Below are 23,712 nucleotides of genomic sequence, written 5' to 3' on the forward strand. Positions count from 1 at the left end.
CATTACGATGTTAAGATGTCGGCGCAAACAAACACTGAATAAAACCGCCAGAAATCACCTCAGCATGTTTCAATGTGTATAAAATACAATGACTTAAGTCATAGTCTTGTTTTAATCCTGTAGTTTTCCTGTCAAACTCTACAACTGTGTTGCTACTGTGATGAAAAAAAAGTCCACAGCTACAGGAAGCCAACTACGATTCCCAGGGTGCATCATGATGAGTAAGGGTTTGTGTCTGCAGGACGTTTCTGAGTCAGTTCGCTCTGATGGGAGAAACTCAGGAGAGAGAGAGAGTCCTCGCTCAGTTCTCCAGGAGATACAGACAGAGCAACCCAGAGACTGTCCCCACTGAAGGTCTGTCCGTCTCTAACCGGTCTCCCCGTCTCTAACCTGCCTCTAACCCGCCCCCCCGTCTCTAACCCGTCCCCCCCGTCTCTAACCTGTCCCCCCCGTCTCTAACCCGCCTCCCCCGTCTCTAACCCGTCTCTAACCGGCCTCCCCCGTCTCTAACCCGCCTCCCCCGTCTCTAACCCGCCTCTAACCCGCCTCCCCCGTCTCTAACCCGCCACCCCCGTCTCCAACCCGTCTCTAACCCGCCTCGCCCGTCTCCAACCCGTCTCTAACCCGCCTCGCCCGTCTCTAACCCGTCTCTAACCTGTCTCCCCGTCTCTAACCCGTCTCCCCGTCTCTAACCTGCCTCCCCGTCTCTAACCTGTCTCCCCGTCGCTAACCTGTCTCACCCGTCTCTAACCGGTCTCCCCCGTCTCTAACCGGTCTCCCCCGTCTCTAACCTGTCTCCCCTCTGTCTCCCTGGCTCTCAGACAGCGTCCACACTCTGACGTGTGCCGTCATGTTGCTGAACTCAGACCTTCATGGAAACGTGAGTGATTAAATATCAATGTTTATTCTGCCAGTGAGTCAGGAACAGGAACTCCTTATACGGTCGAATGAAGCAGCTCCCCAGATCCACTCTGTCCTCTTAATGATGGTGCATTACAGCTCTTATTGTTATAGTTTTGCTCTTCTGTACATTATTACAGCGTATTTCATACAACCAACGTGTAGAACATCGGTATGTGCAGATAAGAAGGAACCAGCCAACCGATGTGAAAGAGATGGACTATTGGTCGCGATTTACAGAGAATACAAGATTTACCATCACAAACATAAACATAAAGCACAATGTTATACAGTATCCAACACCTTTAGGCACATTCAGGTACATTCATAAGCACCGGAATCCAATAAAGGTAAAACTAATTGTACTTGAACGGCGGGAGAAACGTGATTTGTTTCTAAAAAAGAAACCTCATTTAAGTTTCAGTTTGGTTTTCAATGTGTGATTTGAAAAACAAGTTTATATTTGAGTTTGAACCCCTTGAACAGTTGAGATGTTAAGGTAGATTAGATGATTATCTTTTTGTCATTTGAAAATATAAATAAAGCTACATTTAACAACTTAAGTTGAGTTAAAAGAGGCTGATTTAAGGCAGACTGCAGTAGAATTCAAGGTGTTCTACTGCTGAAGATGGTGAGCTATAGAACTGAGTCATCTGCATAAAGATTTAATGCAGCAATGACAAACAATCACAATATTTTTGATATATATGGAGAGCAGCAGTGGTCCCAGTATGGAGCCCTGGGGAGCACCAGCAAAGACCCAACAAACTAAACGCATCGTGTTCTAACTGACAAGTAATCTGAAAACCAACCAAAAGCATGTCCTCACAAGCACGTATGTATAGCATTGGAACTGTATTAATAACTATTGATTAGTGCTGGGCAAGTTAACGCGTGAATTAATTAACGCCGACAATTATGTTATCGCGCGTTAACGCATTTAAAACATTTTTTTTTTTTTAATCTTTTTTAAAAATTGAAAGACAAGAGACGATACATATACATAACAACAAGAGGATGACAAGAACAGTGGGATCAAAGGCAGCAAACATCCTGTAGTCAGTTGCGGTAAAGTCACACACACTCACATGTTAGTGCACCTCTACGCTGACATTCACCGTAAACGCATTGAAACGCACAGATCGGGAGCGAAGGACTTTGAAAGTTAGCGGAAACATTAACGTCAGACAACATCCGGTTTCTTCAGACCAACATCCGGTTTTCAGAATAAGATGCCAACAAAGTATGAACTATATTCACATTAAGTATGAAACATGCTGCCTGCAGCTCGTGAACCAAATGTTATTGCCCCTTTGTTCATATAGCAGTACTTTCAAAATAAAAGTGCACAATACACTACTTTATAATTCATGATTGAACTGTGCCGTAACAATGAGATTAATCACGATTAAATATTTTAATCGTTGCCCAGCACTACTATTGATATTAATTATATTGATCATACGCATCAGATATCCAGAGAACCTAAATGTTTGAAATCAAGAGGCTTGCCAATAACATCTAAAATGTTTTTAGTAAATTCTCTACTGGTAAATTAAAAGTCAAAACTAAGATTACAATTGTCTAATATTCACATTTCATAGCTGCCACTGTTGGGCCTTATTTCCAGAGCTCTCTACCACTCATCATGGTTCTCCCTCAGCAGATGGAGTTTACTCTGTTGTCATGGAGATTAGCTCAGTTTTTGGTGATAATTACTGTGAGTTGCATCTCAGTGTGAACTCTGCACAGCGAGCCCCCCCGAGGTGACGGTGACTTCTGCCCACAAGCTGTCCAATCACACGCTGAGCAGCAGCCATGAGTCAGTTTCTACATAATGAGACGTTTATTCAACACTTTACATTCAATCAGTGAAAGTACTGCATTCAACCTGTCTACAGTATAAAGTACTACATGTACCTCTGAGATGTAGTACAGTATAAAGTACTACATGTACCTCTGAGATGTAGTTCAGTATAAAGTACTACATGTACCTCTGAGATGTAGTACAGTATAAAGTACTACATGTACCTCTGAGATGTAGTACAGTATAAAGTACTACATGTACCTCTGAGATGTAGTACAGTATAAAGTACTACATGTACCTCTGAGACGTAGTACAGTATAAAGTACTACATGTACCTCTGAGGTGTAGTTGGATATTTGTAAATACAGAGGCGACCTCCTATTGGCTCACAGACCTGGGTCCCAGGCAGGAGGAGTGGCATTATGGGAAATGTAGGCTTTAGGGGTTAAGACAGAGACAAAGTTTTTTCACCTTATTATTATGTCTGTCGTTTCTCCCCAACTTTATAGAAATGCAATAATGAAACAAAACTAAATTGTGTGTGTGTGTGTGCGTGCGTGCGTGCGTGTAGAACGTGGGGAAGAGGATGTCCTGCAGTCAGTTCATCACCAACCTGGAGGGTCTCAACGATGGAAAAGACTTCCCCAAAGATCTGCTGAAGGTACGGCTGACACACACACACCTTTACACACACACACACACACCTTTACACACACACACACACACACATGCACTTTTACACACACACACCTTTACACACACACACACACACACTTTTACACACACACACACACACACCTTTACACACACACACACACGCACCTTTACACACACACACACACACACCTTTACACACACACACCTTTACACACACACACACGCACCTTTACACACACACACACACACACACATGCACCTTTACACACACACACACCTTTACACACACACACACGTGTATACAACACACACGGATGCTTGTGATTGTCGGAGCAGAAAAATTAAAAAGGGAGACGCAATATATTTCACTCTTTATAGCCGTGTGTGTGTGTGTGTGTGTTTGTGTGCATGTATGTGTGGGCGTCTCTCTCTCGCCACTCGTTTGTTTCCATCTCAGCCTCAGAGCGATCAACATGAATCTGCGTCACTTCTTTACCTCCTCCATCATCATCATCATCTCTAACTCTGTGTGTGTGTGTGTGTGTGTGTGTGTCAGTGGCGGGCCGTGTCTTTTATACCTGGGCCTTCTGTGCTGTCCTACACTTGAACCGTCTCCGAATAATCTCATTGTGACGAAACAACATCCCGAATGTCCGACCTCGGAGGACCTGGACCTGTATTCTATCCGATTTTGAGCCTCGTTCCCTGGGTGACAGTCAGTGCATGTCCCCCGGATGAATAGCAGAATACATCCCAAATGTCTCACTGTCATTTGGGACATTTCTGACATATGGTCTCGGCCATTTGGACTAAATGGCCTCGACCATATGCATTGAGTCAAAATGTCTGATTTTATGTTATTTATGTCGCCGATACTGACATGTGGCCTACATTTGCTTGCCATGTAGGCCACATTGCCTCACTCATTTGGCAGTAAAGTAAAATGTAAATTTAGTAAATATAATTTAAAATGTAAAAAAATACACATACAGGAAAATAAAATACATGAATTAAATATAGGCAGGAGAGTGTAAAATATTAGATATAAATGACATTTTATTGTGTAAACGGTCTTTTACTGTCTCAACATATGAAATGTACCTGTTTAAACAAAGCTGAAATAAAACAGCATTATTATATTAAGTTATGGATTTAACTTAAATATGTCGTCATTCAGATATTGCTGAGTCATGATTAAAATATTTCTGGGTCTTTCTGCTGAACGTCTCTGATTCAGCTCTGTGATCCTCCCTGATTGACAGCAGGAGGAGGGGGGGCGGGCCAAAGCGCTCGTCCCTGCGCTCTCATTGGCTGCTGCTGAGAGAAAATGCGCATTGAGAGAGCGAGGGAAAAAAGAGAGAGAGAGGGGAGGGAGGGCATCGCTCCTCAACAGTTCAGAGTCTCAGCAGAGAGAAGAGGAGGAGGAGGAATAAACGAAGAGGAGGAGTGAGCTCACCTGACGGAGGGATTCTCCTGCAGGACGAAGACGACAACAAGCAAAAGAGGAGAAGAAGAAGAATGAAGTTGGAGGACGAAGAGATCAACATCTGAGGAGGATTTTTTTGGTACCCAGAGTCCAACAGGAGAAACTCTCCTCTTTTTCCTCTCCCCCATCAGCTCACACCTCTCTTCTCCCTCCACCTCCTTCATCCCTCCATCTCCACTGGGTTGTGGCGTCTCCAGGAGGAAGCTGACGTCAGGTTTGGGGGTTCTCTCTCTCTCTCCCCCCTCCATGTGTGGGTGGGCTCTCTCTGCCCCTGCCTCCCCGTCGCTCTGCTCTTCGTGGTGAATGTTTTGGTCGATGCTGCCGATGCGTTTCCTCCGTCACGCAGCTTTCTATGTTGCAGTTCAGGGATTCTCCTCCTCCGCCTGCGTTCAACACACAATTTAAAAACTCACATTTCTGGAGAAACTGCAGAAGAAGAAGATCGAGTTCTGGTTTGTTTTGTTTTCAGCTGTTTTTTCCTGCAGGAGTGTGAGCGGATGAAATACGCATCACTGCTTCTGAACAGTTAGCGAGGGATTACACACACACACACACACACACACACACACACACACAGACAGAGACACACACACACACACAGAGACCTACACACACACACACACACAGAGAGACCTACACACACACACACAGAGAGACCTACACACACACACACAGAGAGACCTACACACACACACACACAGAGAGACCTACACACACACACACAGAGAGACCTACACACACACACACAGAGAGACCTACACACACACACAGAGAGACCTACACGCACACACACAGAGAGACCTACACACACACACACACACACACACAGAGAGACCTACACACACACACACACAGACCTACACACAGACCTACACACACACACAGAGACCTACACACACACACAGAGACAGACCTACACACACACACACACACACACACACAGAGACCTACACACACACACACAGAGACACACACACACACACACACACACACACACACAGAGACCTACACACACACACACAGAGAGACACACACACACACACAGAGACCTCCACACACACACACACACACAGACCTACACACACACACACACACAGAGAGACCTACACACACACACACACAGAGAGAGACCTACACACACACACACAGAGACCTACACACACACACAGAGACCTACACACACACAGATCTACACACACACACAGACCTACACACACACACACAGACCTACACACACACACACACAGACCTACACACACACACAGAGAGACACACACACACACACACACACACACAGACACTTGTTTCACGTGAAGCGAACAGGAAGTTGACAACGAAAAATATACATAATTTAAAACAAAACGTCTTTTAGATCATTTTTTTCTTTCATCTTTACATTCCTGACTGTTGGTCAGCGTAAGATTTAATTCATCTTTATTTTAAATTTATAATTTAACTGTATTTAGATTTGATCAAAAGTTGCTAAAATACGACTTCATCCCTTGAGGACAAATCTCACAGCAGATTAATGTCAACACATTATTACACACGATTCATTGAAACGTCCTGAAGCCGCATGAAGCGCTGCTGTTTGATGCATGATGAGTAGAGCGGGATCCATAATGCAGCAGCTCCACTGAGGACGCCGTCAGTCCAGAACCAGAACCATCAGACTGCTTCATTTACAAGTTCTTCTTCTTCTTCGTCTTCTTCTCGCTGGAGTCGCTGTTTTTTTCCTGAAGTTCAGTCGGATTTCGGTTCGGATTCTGAGATGATTGGCGTCAACAGCATCCACTCGTCGGGCCGCATGCGGTCGCGGTCGCTCTGCTCGGTCCGGAGCGGCCGGGACTCCAGGGACACGGACCCGTTCAGGTATCCTAGAACCCCCCGCTCCCGCTCACTCAAACCGCTGGCCTTCCCAGACCTGCTGGGGAAAACCCAGGACGGACAGCAGCACCGGCAGAGCCGCAAGAAGAAGGTAGAACCTGGAGCTGGTTTCTCTCAATGCATTCGTTTTCATTTACAGAAGCTGAGCTTTAGACACAAAGAGAAGCCAACGTTCTTCAGAGAACATAAGGGTTCCAGACACGTTTCACACCACATGATGCCTACAGCGAGTCCTACTGTCACCATGCGTCACATGGTGCATACCTTCACATCGCACTCAAAACACCTCCTCCGTTTCACAAAACAGTTTTTATTCGCTAGTTATTTCAAGTTCGTCTCTACTTCTGTTTATGCTTTTTCAATTAACTTCAACTTTACATGCAGGTTTTTCACAACAAAAGCCAAAGAAAAGGGAATGACTGTCCGAAGGGCAAAAGTTTCACAATAAAAGCGTAAGGAATGTGTAGAGCTGCTGAAGGACTGTTCATGTCATCTTAACATCTCATCACTTCCTCATATGTCATTATCCTGTCCTGCTTTTGAATCACTTACTTTGTGAAACATTTGTGCAGGAAGTGTTAAGACGTAGATGAGAACTCAACTTTGCCTGCAAAAGTTTCACAATAAAAGTACAAGGAAAGGAAAAGATAATGTCCACACTGAGATTGTAAATGTCATCACATCTGATTCTAATCTCATCAAACTTATTCTTCATTTCTTTGTGTGAAACAACACAAAGTGTTGAGTTTCATTGTCAGCAGCTGAACAGCAGAAGTGACACAAACAGAGTTCTTTGTGTGAATGTTTCCGGTTGGTTCTGCTCCGACGTTTGCTTGTGATCGGCTGGAGGTTGTTGATCTTTTTCTGATGTCACATCTTAATGAATCTAAATTCATCCTCACAGACGAGGACTGAGTCACTTCTTCGTTGGTGTTTTTAACGGTTCTACAATCGATCGGCTCCTGATTTTCACTCTGAATAGTTTGATCGATGGAAGCCGATCTGATCTGAAACATTTATTTTGCCTGCACAGCTGGACACTTCCTTAGTTGTTTCACATTAAAAGCCCACCATGCTTGAGAGCTTTTATTTTGAAACATCTTCAGGACGTTTCTTTGATGGTTGCTTAAAACTGCAAAGTGCCACATTGAGAGTGAAATCCCTCCGATACCTCAAAGTATGATCAACGGGAGATTATTTTACTGTTAATGAAAGTTCATCAAGAATCTGAACTGTGACTCAAACTGTCATTTGTTTATAAGAAAAATAGTAAAGAATGTAATGAAATATACATTTGGGAGAAGGAATAAAGAGTTAATATTAATTTAAAATGTTTCTCCAAACTCCTCGCTTCCTTCAACTTTTCTTTAATTCTGTTAAATTATGTTTATTTCCTCTTTTGCACCTTTTTGCATCTTTAATGGAGCATCGAGTGGAACGCTCTGTTTTTAAATGTTCTGTGGAACTAAACTGAGTTACAGTTATAGTGCTGTTATAGTGCAGTTATAGTGCAGTTATAGTATAGTTATAGTGCAGTTATAGTATAGTTATAGTGCAGTTATAGTATAGTTATAGTGCAGTTATAGTATAGTTATAGTGCAGTTATAGTACAGTTATAGTATAGTTATAGTACAGGAGGCTGCAGGGCCGTGTGCAGACAGCATAACGTTCAGAATGAACACACTGAGCTGTGGGCTTCAGTAGCTTCAGTATCGGATATAAAATCACAAGTGTTCGTGTTTATTTATTTATTTTAAGACCATGATGCTTTGTAACATAATCATGAAATATATATATATATATATATATATATATATATATATATAAATGATAAAATCATTAATTTAAATCTTTACAATACAAATAACAGAAAACATGAAAGTGAGTTTAAACTATAAATTCGATAAATAATCTTCTGAATGAACACAAAAGAGTTTGTTTATTTCTGCAGATTAAAGTCTCAATTGTTTGTTGAAAGGAAAGTCAACAATCCAACACACGCACAGTACAAACAGCACACACACACACACAGTACAAACAACACACACAGTACAAACAACACACACACAGTACAAACAACACACGCGTTACTGACTGTGTGTCTCTGCAGACTCTCTACAGCGCCATCAAGAACGAGAAGCTTCAATGGACCATGTGAGTTTGAACCATCGACTGTTTTTATCGGAAGTGTGTGTGTGTGTGTTTGTACTGTGTGTGTGTGTGTCTGCTGCAAGCCGCTGTTGCCATGGCAACCGCTCCCTGCTTTCTTTCCTTGCTGTAATTACAGGTCAGCATCCCAACGCCCACACACACACGTGAATATATACTTACATATATACACACGCACACACACGTGTATATATATACTTATATATAAACACACACACACACGTGTATATATATACTTATATATAAACACACACGCGTGTGTATATATATATACTTATATATATACACGCACACACGCGTGTTTATATATAAGTATATATATATATATATATATAAGTGTATGTGTATATATATATATATATATACTTATATATAAACACACACGCAGGCATCTGTCCTCCCTCATGTTCAGCCTTTCATCTCTTCAGGTATTTAATCTTCTGCAGCTATTTGGTTTTTAAAGGTGACTTATTAACTTCCATGACTTAACCATGTGAGGAAGGAGATGTTGAACCGGAGGTTAATCAGACCACAATGATAACTGATGTTTCACTCCTCAGAGATGAGGAGTTGAGGAAGTCCATGTCTGAGCTGGCTGAGGTCCGGACAGACTCCGCCTCCCACACCATGAGGAGACTGGGCAGTGGAGGAAACCCGCTGGTGGGCGTCGCCCAGCAGGCCGACGGAGAACTCTACAAGAGCGGCTTCCTGGTCCGCAAAGTCCACGCCGACCCCGACGGGAAGAGAAGTACGTCTACCTTCTTCTACCTCTTCTTTGTCTGCTTCTACTTCTACTTTAACTTCTTCTACTTTAACTTCTTCTTCTTCTACTTTAACTTCTTCTACTTCTTCAACTTCTTCGACTTTAACTTCTTCTTCGACTTTAACTTCTTCTTCTACTTTAACTTCTTCTACTTCTACTTTAACTTCTTCTACTTTAACTTCTTCTTCTTCTACTTTAACTTCTTCAACTTCTTCTTCTACTTTAACTTCTTCTACTTCTTCAACTTCTTCTTCTACTTTAACTTCTACTTCTTCGACTTTAACTTCTTCTTCTACTTTAACTTCTACTACTTCTACTTCTTCTACTTTAACTTCTTCTACTTCTTCTACTTCTTCTACTTTAACTTCTTCTTCTTCTTCTTTTACTTCTTCTACTTTAACTTCTACTTCTTCTTCTACTTTAACTTCTACTTGTACTTCTACTTCATAACCAGCGTGTTTTGTTGATGTTGTGGCGATAGAACAATAGAAAAGGAGGGTGCTCTGTCTCTACCTTCAGGGACTATTTAGTCTGAATTTATACAATATGTATCTGAACTCATGATGTGTGGAGTTCCCCAAGGCTCCATCCTGGGTCCTCATCTCTTTACCATGAGAAGCAAAACTATTAATTATTATAATAATATCATACAGACGACACCTGAATTTACCTTCACCAAGCAACTATAGTCATAATGTGTATGTATGTATATATGTATATATGTGTGTATGTATATATGTGTGTGTGTGTGTGTGTATATATACGTGTGTGTGTATATATACGTGTGTGTGTATATATACGTGTGTGTATATATATGTGTGTGTATATATATGTGTGTGTGTACGTATATATGTGTGTGTACGTATATATGTGTGTGTACGTATATATATGTGTGTACATATATATATATATATATATATATATGTGTACACACATATATATATATATATATATATATATATATATATATATGTGTACACACATATATATATATATATATATATATATATATATATATATATATATATGTGTACACACATATATGTATATATATATGTATATATATATATATATGTGTACACACATATATGTATATATATATATGTATATATATATATATATGTGTACACACATATATATATATATATATATGTATATATATATACATATATATACGTATATATGCATATATGTATATGTGTGTGTGTGTGTGTGTATATATATATATATATATATACATGTGTGTGTGTGTGTGTGTGTGTATATATATACGTGTGTGTGTGTGTGTATATATATACGTGTGTGTGTATATATACGTGTGTATATGTATATATATATATATACACATACATGTGTGTGTGTATATATATATACATGTGTGTGTGTGTGTATATATATATACACATGTGTATATATATATACACATGTGTATATATATATACACATGTGTATATATATATATACACATGTGTATATATATATATATACACATGTGTATATATATATATATATACACACACATGTATGTATATATATACATACATGTGTGTGTGTATATATATATATATACACATGTGTATATATATATATATACACACAGTATATTAGCTGACGTTTCTGAGGCTCGGGACGACGGACATTTAAAGCCACATCTCTTGATGTCTGATATATCCCATGATGCCTTGTTTTCCCAGCTCCTCGGGGTAAGCGGGGGTGGAAGTCTTTCTACGCGACGCTGAAGGGTCTGGTGCTCCACCTGCAGAAGGTAAACATCTGAACTGCGTTTCCCAGCAGCCCCGCTGTTTCATACATGGCAGCCTCTCCAAGTGTCTATTTGTAACTGTTCGTCCCAGATGGGATGTGAGAACAGGACACACCATGTGGGTCAAACAAGTCTTTCTGTCCTCATACTTTGTTTTTACTCTCAGACGTTTCCCCACATAACCAAGAAACATGATCATCTAAAACAGGGACTTCCATTTTACATCATGATAGAATATTTTCATGTTTCAATGACATATTTTGTATTTATTTCTACATATAACACATTTAGGTTTTGTGTTTAATATTTCAATTATTTCTTCTATATTTGAACATCCTTGTTCAGCCCTGTCTATAAACTGTGGCTATGAATGAATTATCTTTGTCATCTTTTGTGAAAACATGATGAGTTAGTATAGTAATTAGCTTTGGGCACTAACATGGCACCGGTTCCTATACGTCCGGTATCTACCGGACCCAAACGCAACGCAGATTTCGGTGCTTCCTTTCGGTGCCTGAGCCGATTGAAATACTTTTGTGACACGACTCTGATGACTCCGTCCTGGCAGCCTCGGTCCTCCGCTCCTCACTCAGTATTATTACAACCGGACGAGCCAGGAGACGTGTCGTATTTTGCCAGAGAAGGAAAATATGCTCATATTTCTGCAAAATAATTGCTGAAGTTTGAAGCTGCAGTGTGTGTACAGAGTGTGTGTTTTGTGTCTATTTATATTTATTTAAGTATACTGTAAACTGTTAACAGTTAACATATTGTTCATAGTTTGAAGTTAAAACGTTTGAAGCTGTAGTTTGAAGTGTTTTGTATTTATTTATATTTATAGTATACTTTAACAGTTAATATATTGTTGAATTTGAAGAATTGTTTTTGCCTTTTAATGTCGTCAATCGTCGTTTTTTTAAGTATCGGTTCAGGCACCGTTTAGGCACCGGTATCGTTTTAAAAGTATTGTTTTAGCGCCGGTATCGGAAGAAATCCAAACGATACCCAACCCTAGCAGTAACACTGTAGACATCATCGGCTGGAAGAACTTTCTATCTTTGCGGAATAATTTGGTTTGTAGAAATATAAAGACCAACGAAAACATAAAGAGGTCTTTGTTTTAGTCCTGAAAACAAAGCTTTCTGGGACTTGTAGTTGACTTCGTGAGTGTTGGAGCAGGTTTGAAGGTAATTGGCTGATTGATATCACGCCGCTCTGTGATTGGCTGACAGGATGAGTTCCGTGCGGAGCGCGAGCTAACGGAGGAGGACGTGAAGAACGCCGTCTCCATCCATCACTCTCTGGCCATGAGAGCAGCCGACTACAGCAAGAGACCCAACGTCTTCTACCTGAGGACGGCCGACTGGAGAGTCTTCCTGCTGCAGGCTCCGTAAGGACTGTCTGTCTCTGTCTGTCTGTCTGTCTCTGTCTCTGTCTGTCTCTCTCTGTCTCTGTCTGTCTCTGTCTGTCTCTGTCTGTCTCTGTCTGTCTCTGTCTGTGTGTCTGTCTGTCTGTCTGTGTGTCTGTCTGTGTCTGTCTCTGTCTCTGTCTGTCTCTGTCTGTCTGTCTGTCTGTGTCAGAAGACAACCAGGTCTCCATTAAACCAGAAGACCCTTGTGGTCTCCTCCTTGTCCCCCCAGCAATGCAGAACAGATGCAGTCGTGGATCACGCGCATCAACGTGGTGGCGGCCATGTTTTCCGCCCCCCCGTTCCCGGCGGCCATCGGGTCCCAGAAGAGGTTCAGCCGTCCTCTTCTGCGGGGATCCAACACCAAGCTGTCCCAGGTACAGACCTCAGCCTTCCAGGTCCTCCTCAGGTAAAGAGTCCGTGATCACGTCTGTTGAGTGTCTCCACGTCTGTCCCCCCCGACAGGAGGAGCAAGTCAAATCCCACGAGAACCGGTTCAGGGCGGTCTCCTCCGAGCTGGCCGACCTCACGGCCTCCACGCCGGACCTCAAGGCGAAAGGTCGCGAGCCGGAGGAGCACAAACTCCGACAGGAGTACCTCGAGTTCGAGGTATGTTTCACATACACCTTCACTGTAACCATGGTAACGGTACAGGATGTTATGGCCTGTAGTGGACATTCAGACGGACAAGGACAGAAGCAAAGAGACTGCAGCTTCAGAGTCCAATGTCCCTCCTTCATGACAACCAGAAGAGACACGAGAGGGAGGGGCTAGACGCGAGAGGGAGGGGCTAGACACGAGAGGGAGGGGCTAGACGCGAGAGGGAGGGGCTAGACGCGAGAGGGAGGGGCTAGACGCGAGAGGGAGGGGCTAGACGCGAGAGGGAGGGGCTAGACGCGAGAGGGAGGGGTTATACGCGAGAGGGAGGGGCTATACGCGAGAGGGAGGGGCTATATGCGGGAGGGAGGGGCTAGACGCGGGAGGGGGGGGGGGCTAGACGAGGGGGGGGGGGCTATACGCGAGAGGGAGGGGCTATACGCGAGAGGGAGGGGGGCTATACGCGAGAGGGAGGGGCTATACGCGAGAGGGGGGGGGGCTAGACGCGGGAGGGAGGGGCTAGACGCGAGAGGGGGGGGGCTAGACGAGGGGGGGGGGGGGCTAGACGAGGTGGGGGCTAACAACTCCTGGTGGGTCACTGCAGAACGAGCTGATCCGAGATCATTTTAATGAGACTCGTATCTTGTTCTATAATCTCAGATTACTGCGGCTGTAGTTATTACGTGAGCGTCAGTGCATCAGTCTGATTGGTCATCGAAGAGCAGCTTCACATTCAGTCTGAACGTCCTGTAGGTTCAGACGACTCAGGGCTGTCTGACACTGAGGTGAACGGAGTAAATATCGCTGATTACTTTGCTCCGTCGACTGTAGTAGTACACTGACTGTGTAGAAGTACCTGATACAAGCATCGCTACTGTCCCTTTAAGTCCTTTAGAGCGTCTTCACTTTCACCTCCGAGGTTCAGAACAGGACGATGGTTTATGTTTGAGCTCAGTGCGTACGGGTCACTGGAGAAGATTTAAACGTAGACGCTGATCTTGGTTCAGAGCTCCAGGTTGAGCTGCGTTCACACCAAACACCATGCCAGTTACGCAGCGCTGCGAGAGACGCACGGTTCGGCTCATTGGAAAGATTCTAAATTATTATGAACATTCTTTCTTCACATAACATCCGAGGAGCTGCGTGGGTCTCATTGATGAGTTGTGAAAGTCTGAATTCATGGTTCGTTATTTCTCTCCTCAAGACGACAAACAAACTGAATGGAGTCTGGTTTGATCGGTGCTATGCTAAGCTAACATTGTAGCATCTCCATCAACACTCAACATGACAACATCTAGACGTGAATGATATTATGGGATGTTCGTACAGGCGAGAGTAAAAGCATCGTCTCATGAGCAGCGCTCGTTTCTAAAGGTTTGTTCTTGTTAATAAAGTTTGATGAAAGAGAGACTTCCTGACGTGTCTCGTCTCGGTCCCGGTCCACAGAAAACCCGGTACGGGACGTACGCCATGCTGCTGCGGGCCAAGCATGCGAGCGGAGACGAGGACCTGTCGGCCTTCGAGTCGCGGCTGTTTGACGACGGCGGCCTGCAGAGGGCGCACTCCAGCCCCACGCTGCCTCAGGACGCCGCCCACAAGGACAAGACCCGCGGAGCCAAGACCTCCAAGAGCCTCAGGGCCACCTCGTCCTCGTCCTCCAGGACCGACGGCCAAGAGGGAAACAAGAAGAAGAACGGCGGCGGGAACAACTAGCAGCCGGAGCCGCTGAAACAGGAAGTGGGTGCCACTTCCTGTAAGGCGGCGAGGACATGAAGGACAGGATGCATCATGGGTATCAGGCTGACATCCTCCTTTAAACCTTTTCTCTTCAGTCACATTCTGATTGGCTCAGGGGAGTTTCCTGCAGCCGAGACGTTCGAGGTCTGTGGGAGATGAGACGCTCGTCTACGAGGACGGCGAGCGGAGAGCGTTGTTGTTGTTGTTGTTGTTTTTTTATTTGTTTTTTACGACTTGAAACACAAACAAGGTTTGATTTCTCATCCGATCATCAAAGTTTCAGAGTAAGAGCTTTTTCTTTTCCTGTCAGGGGACTTTTATTTTGTTAAATGAGACTCAAACACTTCGTCGGTACTTTTGATCTTGTTTTGAACTCCTGCAGCAAAGTGGGAGGGCGGGTTACCGTGGCGACCAGATACAGTGGGACTGTTGCCGTGGTGACCGAGGGGGGGAGGGGTACAGCAGTACTGTGTGTACTCACAGTAATACACTGAGTACACACAGCAGTACTGTGTTATGTGAACACTATCTCATCATTGAAACTGACTGAGCATCACTGAGTTCATTATATATTTATATATCAATAGAATAAACAATATGAATCATTAGAATGAACTCTCATGAGATGATAATAATAATTTTTTAAGGTTCTTCATTACATTTCAGCACATTTAGACGGTGATATTTGAAACCTTTATCCTTCATTGTTCTGTACGACAGAAGCTCGATCGCGTCGTCTGTAACTCATAAGTTACCTGGAGACCAGTTCTTGTGTCTCTGCTCCTTCATGACGTCCTGAATGAATCCGTCCACTTCATGTTTCTTCTTCTCTTAAACATTCACCTTGAGCTGCAGCCATCTTGCTCCGCTGTCAGACAGCAGGGCTTTCTGGGTAATGCAGTCCTTCCTCCTGCTGCCCCCGAGGTCTCCAGAGTCTGTGTCCTGGTTTGAGATCAGAGTCCAAACAGCACGGAGAAGTACTCATGAAGCAGAACAATATGAATCATATCATTGATGTGTTCATATGCTCTATAATAATACATCATCATGTTAATGTTCAGTCATCTCTGGTTCACTTCCTGTGAGGTCATCGTGAGATCCAACAGGAACCAGATGTAAGGACAGGAAGCGGTCACCAGGTGGCAGCAGAGAGGACGAGAACTGGAATCTGACATTAATCCTGAATGTTTAAAATGATGCACAAACAGCTGGAACCTCTGTAACGGTTCAACTCTCTGAAGGTTTGGACTGATGGTCCTCCAGGAGTTAGTCTGGTCCAGCTTTGGTTGGTTCTCTTAAAAAGACTCAAACTGCACATTTCAAAGGTACTGAGAGAACTGAAACCAGGGAGGTCTGTTAAAGATCCACATCCAGTCCAACAGACTGAGGAGTCTGGAGGCGGATCAGACCCGGACCACACTGAAGATCTAGAAGGAGCTGCTGGACGAGTCTTTAAGTCTCTGAAGAGGCGTCGTCTGTGAGCTCGGCTCTGATTGGACGGTGGACCAGAGACCTCAATAGTCCGTCCGTCTGTTCAGCTTCAGGTCACAACCAAACTCTTCTTCTCTTCCCTTCTTCGGCTCGGCACCAGTTTCCCTGCATGCTAACGAAAAGGTTCTTCAAAAGCTTCCTTTTATCTCCTAAAGGAGATGATGCCGTCCCACAATGCCTTGCGACTTGGACCCACGTTCAACAACGTCCAACTGCTGCTTCGTGTTGACGCAGCCCGCCTGCTGTCGGTCCTTCTGAATCCTTAACGTCCTTCCTCCTCATGAGGTTGTGGTCAAGGAAAGACTCTCTTTGGGAGTTTCTTGGACTATTTGACTGCAGCTCAGGTTCGATTCCCGATGAATGGCACGGAGTCTTTTACTAAAGTCTTTGTCTCGTGAACTCCCATCATGCTTTCAAATTGGGACCAAACGTCCACTTTCAAAATGTCCCGGAGTCTCTTTGAAGTTCAGAACCGGACCTTCACCCCTGAAGACCAGAGTCTCTGACTGAACCTTCTCAGACCTCGTTCACCGGAGGACTCGGCTCTTTGCGTAACTAATCTCCAGTAACTCGTCTCTCTGTGCAAACGTCTAAAAGTCGCGGCCGCTTTACGCTCTTCGTCCCAACGCCTGTAAATAAACGTCCACATCCAGACGCCTGCTGAGCATCGGTTCAGCCGGTGAACCGTCCGCCACTGTATTTATTCAGACTCTAGTGCTGCACACCGGCCACATCCTGTGAGCGTTCCTTTGGTCGTAGTGAAACACAAACATGTTCGTATCATTCTGAAGGCTTAGAGGCACAAATAAAACCATTGTGAAAACACAGAGTCTCCGAGTCCTTTTTATTAACGGGCGGCTTTAGTGTCTTAATTCATGTTTCAGTTCCAGGCTGAGAAACACACGAATACACACGAATAACACAGACGGACTCTACTGGACTACTGGACTAGACTCTACTGGACTAGACTTCTGGACTCTGCTGGACTCTACTAGACTACTGGACTCTATTGGACTCTGCTGGACTCTACTAGACTCTACTGGACTAGACTTCTGGACTCTGCTGGACTCTACTAGACTAGACTTCTGGACTCTGCTGGACTCTACTGGACTAGACTTCTGGACTCTACTGGACTCTACTAGACTAGACTTCTAGACTCTGCTGGACTCTACTGGACTAGACTTCTAGACTCTGCTGGACTAGACTTCTGGACTCTACTGGACTAGACTTCTGGACTCTACTGGACTCTGCTGGACTCTACTAGACTAGACTTCTAGACTCTGCTGGACTCTACTGGACTAGACTTCTAGACTCTGCTGGACTCTACTAGACTCTACTGGACTCTACTAGACTCTACTGGACTAGACTTCTGGACTCTACTGGACTAGACTTCTGGACTCTGCTGGACTAGACTTCTGGACTCTACTGGACTCTGCTGGACTCTACTAGACTAGACTTCTAGACTCTGCTGGACTCTACTGGACTAGACTTCTAGACTCTGCTGGACTCTACTAGACTAGACTTCTAGACTCTGCTGGACTCTACTGGACTAGACTTCTAGACTCTGCTGGACTAGACTTCTGGACTCTACTGGACTAGACTTCTGGACTCTACTGGACTCTGCTGGACTCTACTAGACTAGACTTCTAGACTCTGCTGGACTCTACTGGACTAGACTTCTAGACTCTGCTGGACTCTACTAGACTCTACTGGACTCTACTAGACTCTACTGGACTAGACTTCTGGACTCTGCTGGACTCACGGAGAAACGAGGATAATTAATCGTCAATAAAACATTTTAAGTTTGTTTAAGAAGTAAAAACTGAAAATAAGTAGAAATAATCAAACTCTTTGATCTGCGACTCGATGAACCGTTTATTTCATTCACTGAATTTATTGCTCAAAATCACAATTTGTAATCATTTTTAATTAACCGACTTCATAACTTTCACTTAATGTTTTTATGAAAAAACAATAAAATGTTTGACGAGTTTATTACAGATAAAAAATAAAAATATTAAATTATTTATTTAAATACTTTTACTCAATAAGTGTAATTTAACTTTCATTGTCACATTTTTGACTTCGTTAAAATTTCTCAAAGAACTTTTTATAATCAAGACATTTCATCAACTAACGGATCTTATCGTTGAAAATAATTTCACGGAAACATTTCGAGCTCTTAAATCATTTATTTGTCTCGATATGAACACGACACCAGTTTTGTTTATTGTCTTTCATAACATTTAAAACATTTGTTCTTCAGATGAAAGCATTTAATAAACTGACGTGCTGCGTTCCAGTTCAGACATAAAATTGGAAATCTCACAACTTTCCTATGAAGAAGCTCGAGGCGACACGACTCTTTGTAAACAATTCAGATCAAATGTTAAACAGCTGATCAGAACCACAGAAATAAACGATTTCATAACGACAAGAAAAACAAAATATAAGTTAATATGAAACAAAACTAAAAACATGAACTCAAACTGTATTTATTTCACCATAACAGCCTTTTATGGTGAAACGGTAAAATGTTTCTGTGAATCTGAGTCCGTGTGGACCAACATTAGAGTCCAGTCCTGCAGAGACCCGGTTCCCCACAGAGTCCCGGTCCACCGCAGGATGAGATGACCGTGCTGGATTGTACTTCCAGCTCGTCACTGATTGGCCACAGGCGGCTCCTCCTCTTCTTCTATTGGCTGGCTTCCGAAGCCGCTGTCGACCGTGGCGTCTGATTGGACAATAAAAATAAACAAAGGAGGTGAAAGTGGCTGCAGATTTAGGAACACATGATATATATGTATATATTTTCTACAATATTTAATGTGAAGTATGAATGTGTTCTATGAAGGCAGAGAGGCTGCGTTACCTGTGCTGAGTTTGTCGTCTCGTAGCTCGCTGGTCCTCAGCAGTCGGACTCCTTCTGTCAGACCGAGAGACTGAAGAGCTTCAACCAGACCTTCTACTGGACCTCCACCCAGCTGGAGACAGGTGAGACGGGTGAGACGGGTGAGACACCAGAGACGGGTGAGACACCAGAGACGGGTGAGACGGGTGGAGCATGTTACCTGGTAGTGCTGCAGCAGCTGGTGACAGGGCGTGGGACTGTCCAGGTAAAGGTGAGTCAGCGTCATCATCCCCAGCTTCTCTGCTAGTTTCTTCCACGGAACGTCTCCGACACTCAGCAGCTCCACCAGCCGGGACAGCGTGTCCTCGTCCATCCCCGAGGGCTCAACCTCTGGAACCCCGACAGGTCGTCTCATCGTCAACGTCTTTATTTCAGAAGTTTAGTTTTTAGTTTAAGTTTAAAATCAACAACGAACCTTCACTGCTGCTCGGCTTCATCTTCTTACTGCTGTGAAGACTCGACCTCTGACCCTGTCCACAGTTCAACAGGTTCCTCACCTGAGGAGAGGAGGAGAGGAGAGGAGGGGAGGGAAGGAGACAAGGTGAGGGGATGAGACGAGACGAGACAAGAGGAGGTGAGGAAAGGAGACGGTGAAGTGAGGAGGTGAGTATCATCTTTGTCTCTGGGTTGATTCCAGTGTGAATGTGTTCTGTGCTTTTAATTTGAAAGGACCTACCTTTTGGCACTTGGCCAGGTCCAGAGGGGTGTGTCCTCCTGCCGGTCTCTTGCGGGGGTTGATTGGCTGAGAGCAGGCCTCGCGCTCTGTGATTGGTTCGTCTTCGTCCTGCTCTTCATCTGAAGAGGAGCTGAAGAAGAGCGGCTCGTCGTTCTCCACGTTTTTATCAGCGCCTGAAGAAACAGGACGTATGTTTCTGTCTTTGTTCTTCTTCTACAGATGTTTATAATAACATCAATATTAATGTTATTCATATAATAGTGAAGAATATATGATAGAGTATTCTTACTGCGTGGTATTAGTACTTATACTGTAACAGAGTATTCTTACTGCGTGGTATTAGTACTTCTACTGTAACAGAGTATTCTTACTGCGTGGTATTAGTACTTCTACTGTTACAGAGTATTCTTACTGCGTGGTATTAGTACTTCTACTGTAACAGAGTATTCTTACTGCGTGGTATTAGTACTTCTACTGTAACAGAGTATTCTTACTGCGTGGTATTAGTACTTCTACTGTAACAGAGTATTCTTACTGCGTGGTATTAGTACTTCTACTGTAACAGAGTATTCTTACTGCGTGGTATTAGTACTTCTACTGTAACAGAGTATTCTTACTGCGTGGTATTAGTACTTCTACTGTAACAGAGTATTCTTACTGCGTGGTATTAGTACTTCTACTGTAACAGAGTATTCTTACTGCGTGGTATTAGTACTTCTACTGTAACAGAGTATTCTTACTGCGTGGTATTAGTACTTCTACTGTAACAGAGTATTCTTACTGCGTGGTATTAGTACTTCTACTGTAACAGAGTATTCTTACTGCGTGGTATTAGTACTTCTACTGTAACAGAGTATTCTTACTGCGTGGTATTAGTACTTCTACTGTTACAGAGTATTCTTACTGCGTGGTATTAGTACTTCTACTGTAACAGAGTATTCTTACTGCGTGGTATTAGTACTTCTACTGTAACAGAGTATTCTTACTGCGTGGTATTAGTACTTCTACTGTAACAGAGTATTCTTACTGCGTGGTATTAGTACTTCTACTGTAACAGAGTATTCTTACTGCGTGGTATTAGTACTTCTACTGTAACAGAGTATTCTTACTGCGTGGTATTAGTACTTCTACTGTAACAGAGTATTCTTACTGCGTGGTATTAGTACTTCTACTGTAACAGAGTATTCTTACTGCGTGGTATTAGTACTTCTACTGTAACAGAGTATTCTTACTGCGTGGTATTAGTACTTCTACTGTAACAGAGTATTCTTACTGCGTGGTATTAGTACTTCTACTGTAACAGAGTATTCTTACTGCGTGGTATTAGTACTTCTACTGTAACAGAGTATTCTTACTGCGTGGTATTAGTACTTCTACTGTAACAGAGTATTCTTACTGCGTGGTATTAGTACTTCTACTGTAACAGAGTATTCTTACTGCGTGGTATTAGTACTTCTACTGTAACAGAGTATTCTTACTGCGTGGTATTAGTACTTCTACTGTTACAGAGTATTCTTACTGCGTGGTATTAGTACTTCTACTGTTACAGAGTATTCTTACTGCGTGGTATTAGTACTTCTACTGTAACAGAGTATTCTTACTGCGTGGTATTAGTACTTCTACTGTAACAGAGTATTCTTACTGCGTGGTATTAGTACTTCTACTGTTACAGAGTATTCTTACTGCGTGGTATTAGTACTTCTACTGTAACAGAGTATTCTTACTGCGTGGTATTAGTACTTTCTACTGTAACAGAGTATTCTTACTGCGTGGTATTAGTACTTCTACTGTAACAGAGTATTCTTACTGCGTGGTATTAGTACTTCTACTGTAACAGAGTATTCTTACTGCGTGGTATTAGTACTTCTACTGTAACAGAGTATTCTTACTGCGTGGTATTAGTACTTCTACTGTAACAGAGTATTCTTACTGCGTGGTATTAGTACTTCTACTGTAACAGAGTATTCTTACTGCGTGTTATTAGTACTTCTACTGTAACAGAGTATTCTTACTGCGTGGTATTAGTACTTCTACTGAAACAGAGTATTCTTACTGCGTGGTATTAGTACTTCTACTGTAACAGAGTATTCTTACTGCGTGGTATTAGTACTTCTACTGTAACAGAGTATTCTTACTGCGTGGTATTAGTACTTCTACTGTAACAGAGTATTCTTACTGCGTGGTATTTGTACTTCTACTGTAACAGAGTATTCTTACTGCGTGGTATTAGTACTTCTACTGTAACAGAGTATTCTTACTGCGTGGTATTAGTACTTCTACTGTAACAGAGTATTCTTACTGCGTGGTATTAGTACTTCTACTGTAACAGAGTATTCTTACTGCGTGGTATTAGTACTTCTACTGTAACAGAGTATTCTTACTGCGTGGTATTAGTACTTCTACTGTAACAGAGTATTCTTACTGCGTGGTATTAGTACTTCTACTGTAACAGAGTATTCTTACTGCGTGGTATTAGTACTTCTACTGTAACAGAGTATTCTTACTGCGTGGTATTTGTACTTCTACTGTAACAGAGTATTCTTACTGCGTGGTATTAGTACTTCTACTGTAACAGAGTATTCTTACTGCGTGGTATTAGTACTTCTACTGTAACAGAGTATTCTTACTGCGTGGTATTAGTACTTCTACTGTAACAGAGTATTCTTACTGCGTGGTATTAGTACTTCTACTGTAACAGAGTATTCTTACTGCGTGGTATTAGTACTTCTACTGTAACAGAGTATTCTTACTGCGTGGTATTAGTACTTCTACTGTAACAGAGTATTCTTACTGCGTGGTATTAGTACTTCTACTGTAACAGAGTATTCTTACTGCGTGGTATTAGTACTTCTACTGTAACAGAGTATTCTTACTGCGTGGTATTAGTACTTCTACTGTAACAGAGTATTCTTACTGCGTGGTATTAGTACTTCTACTGTAACAGAGTATTCTTACTGCGTGGTATTAGTACTTCTACTGTAACAGAGTATTCTTACTGCGTGGTATTAGTACTTCTACTGTAACAGAGTATTCTTACTGCGTGGTATTAGTACTTCTACTGTAACAGAGTATTCTTACTGCGTGGTATTAGTACTTCTACTGTAACAGAGTATTCTTACTGCGTGGTATTAGTACTTCTACTGTAACAGAGTATTCTTACTGCGTGGTATTAGTACTTCTACTGTAACAGAGTATTCTTACTGCGTGGTATTAGTACTTCTACTGTAACAGAGTATTCTTACTGCGTGGTATTAGTACTTCTACTGTAACAGAGTATTCTTACTGCGTGGTATTAGTACTTCTACTGTAACAGAGTATTCTTACTGCGTGGTATTAGTACTTCTACTGTAACAGAGTATTCTTACTGCGTGGTATTAGTACTTCTACTGTAACAGAGTATTCTTACTGCGTGGTATAAGTACTTCTACTGTAACAGAGTATTCTTACTGCGTGGTTATAAG

General features: G+C 42.7%; 2 protein-coding genes across 7 annotated transcripts in view; one reads left to right on the top strand and one right to left on the bottom strand.

Moving 5' to 3' along the window:
- The window catches only part of psda (pleckstrin and Sec7 domain containing a), a 48,888-nt gene extending 31,418 nt beyond the window's left edge, over positions 1-17,470 (top strand). For all 6 annotated transcript variants that reach the window (XM_079280695.1, XM_079280693.1, XM_079280692.1 and 3 more), the window contains 10 exons: positions 242-354; positions 822-880; positions 3,279-3,368; positions 8,848-8,891; positions 9,467-9,654; positions 11,364-11,434; positions 12,664-12,821; positions 13,072-13,216; positions 13,305-13,448; positions 14,883-17,470. In XM_079280695.1, the coding sequence (XP_079136821.1) occupies positions 242-354; positions 822-880; positions 3,279-3,368; positions 8,848-8,891; positions 9,467-9,654; positions 11,364-11,434; positions 12,664-12,821; positions 13,072-13,216; positions 13,305-13,448; positions 14,883-15,149 (1,279 nt within the window). In that variant the 3' untranslated portion in view covers positions 15,150-17,470. The remainder of the gene's footprint in view (positions 1-241; positions 355-821; positions 881-3,278; positions 3,369-8,847; positions 8,892-9,466; positions 9,655-11,363; positions 11,435-12,663; positions 12,822-13,071; positions 13,217-13,304; positions 13,449-14,882) is intronic.
- A 1,380-nt stretch (positions 17,471-18,850) lies between these two features.
- The window catches only part of nfkb2 (nuclear factor of kappa light polypeptide gene enhancer in B-cells 2 (p49/p100)), a 30,910-nt gene continuing 26,048 nt past the window's right edge, over positions 18,851-23,712 (bottom strand). Inside the window, exons 19-23 of the mRNA XM_079280689.1 lie at positions 20,252-20,424; positions 19,991-20,072; positions 19,736-19,905; positions 19,537-19,648; positions 18,851-19,398 (exon numbers count right to left, since the gene is read on the bottom strand). Of these exons, the coding sequence (XP_079136815.1) occupies positions 19,325-19,398; positions 19,537-19,648; positions 19,736-19,905; positions 19,991-20,072; positions 20,252-20,424 (611 nt within the window). The 3' untranslated portion in view covers positions 18,851-19,324. The remainder of the gene's footprint in view (positions 19,399-19,536; positions 19,649-19,735; positions 19,906-19,990; positions 20,073-20,251; positions 20,425-23,712) is intronic.

Source organism: Melanostigma gelatinosum, assembly GCF_949748355.1.
Source record: "Melanostigma gelatinosum genome assembly, chromosome: 12".
Taxonomy (NCBI): Eukaryota; Metazoa; Chordata; class Actinopteri; order Perciformes; family Zoarcidae; genus Melanostigma; species Melanostigma gelatinosum.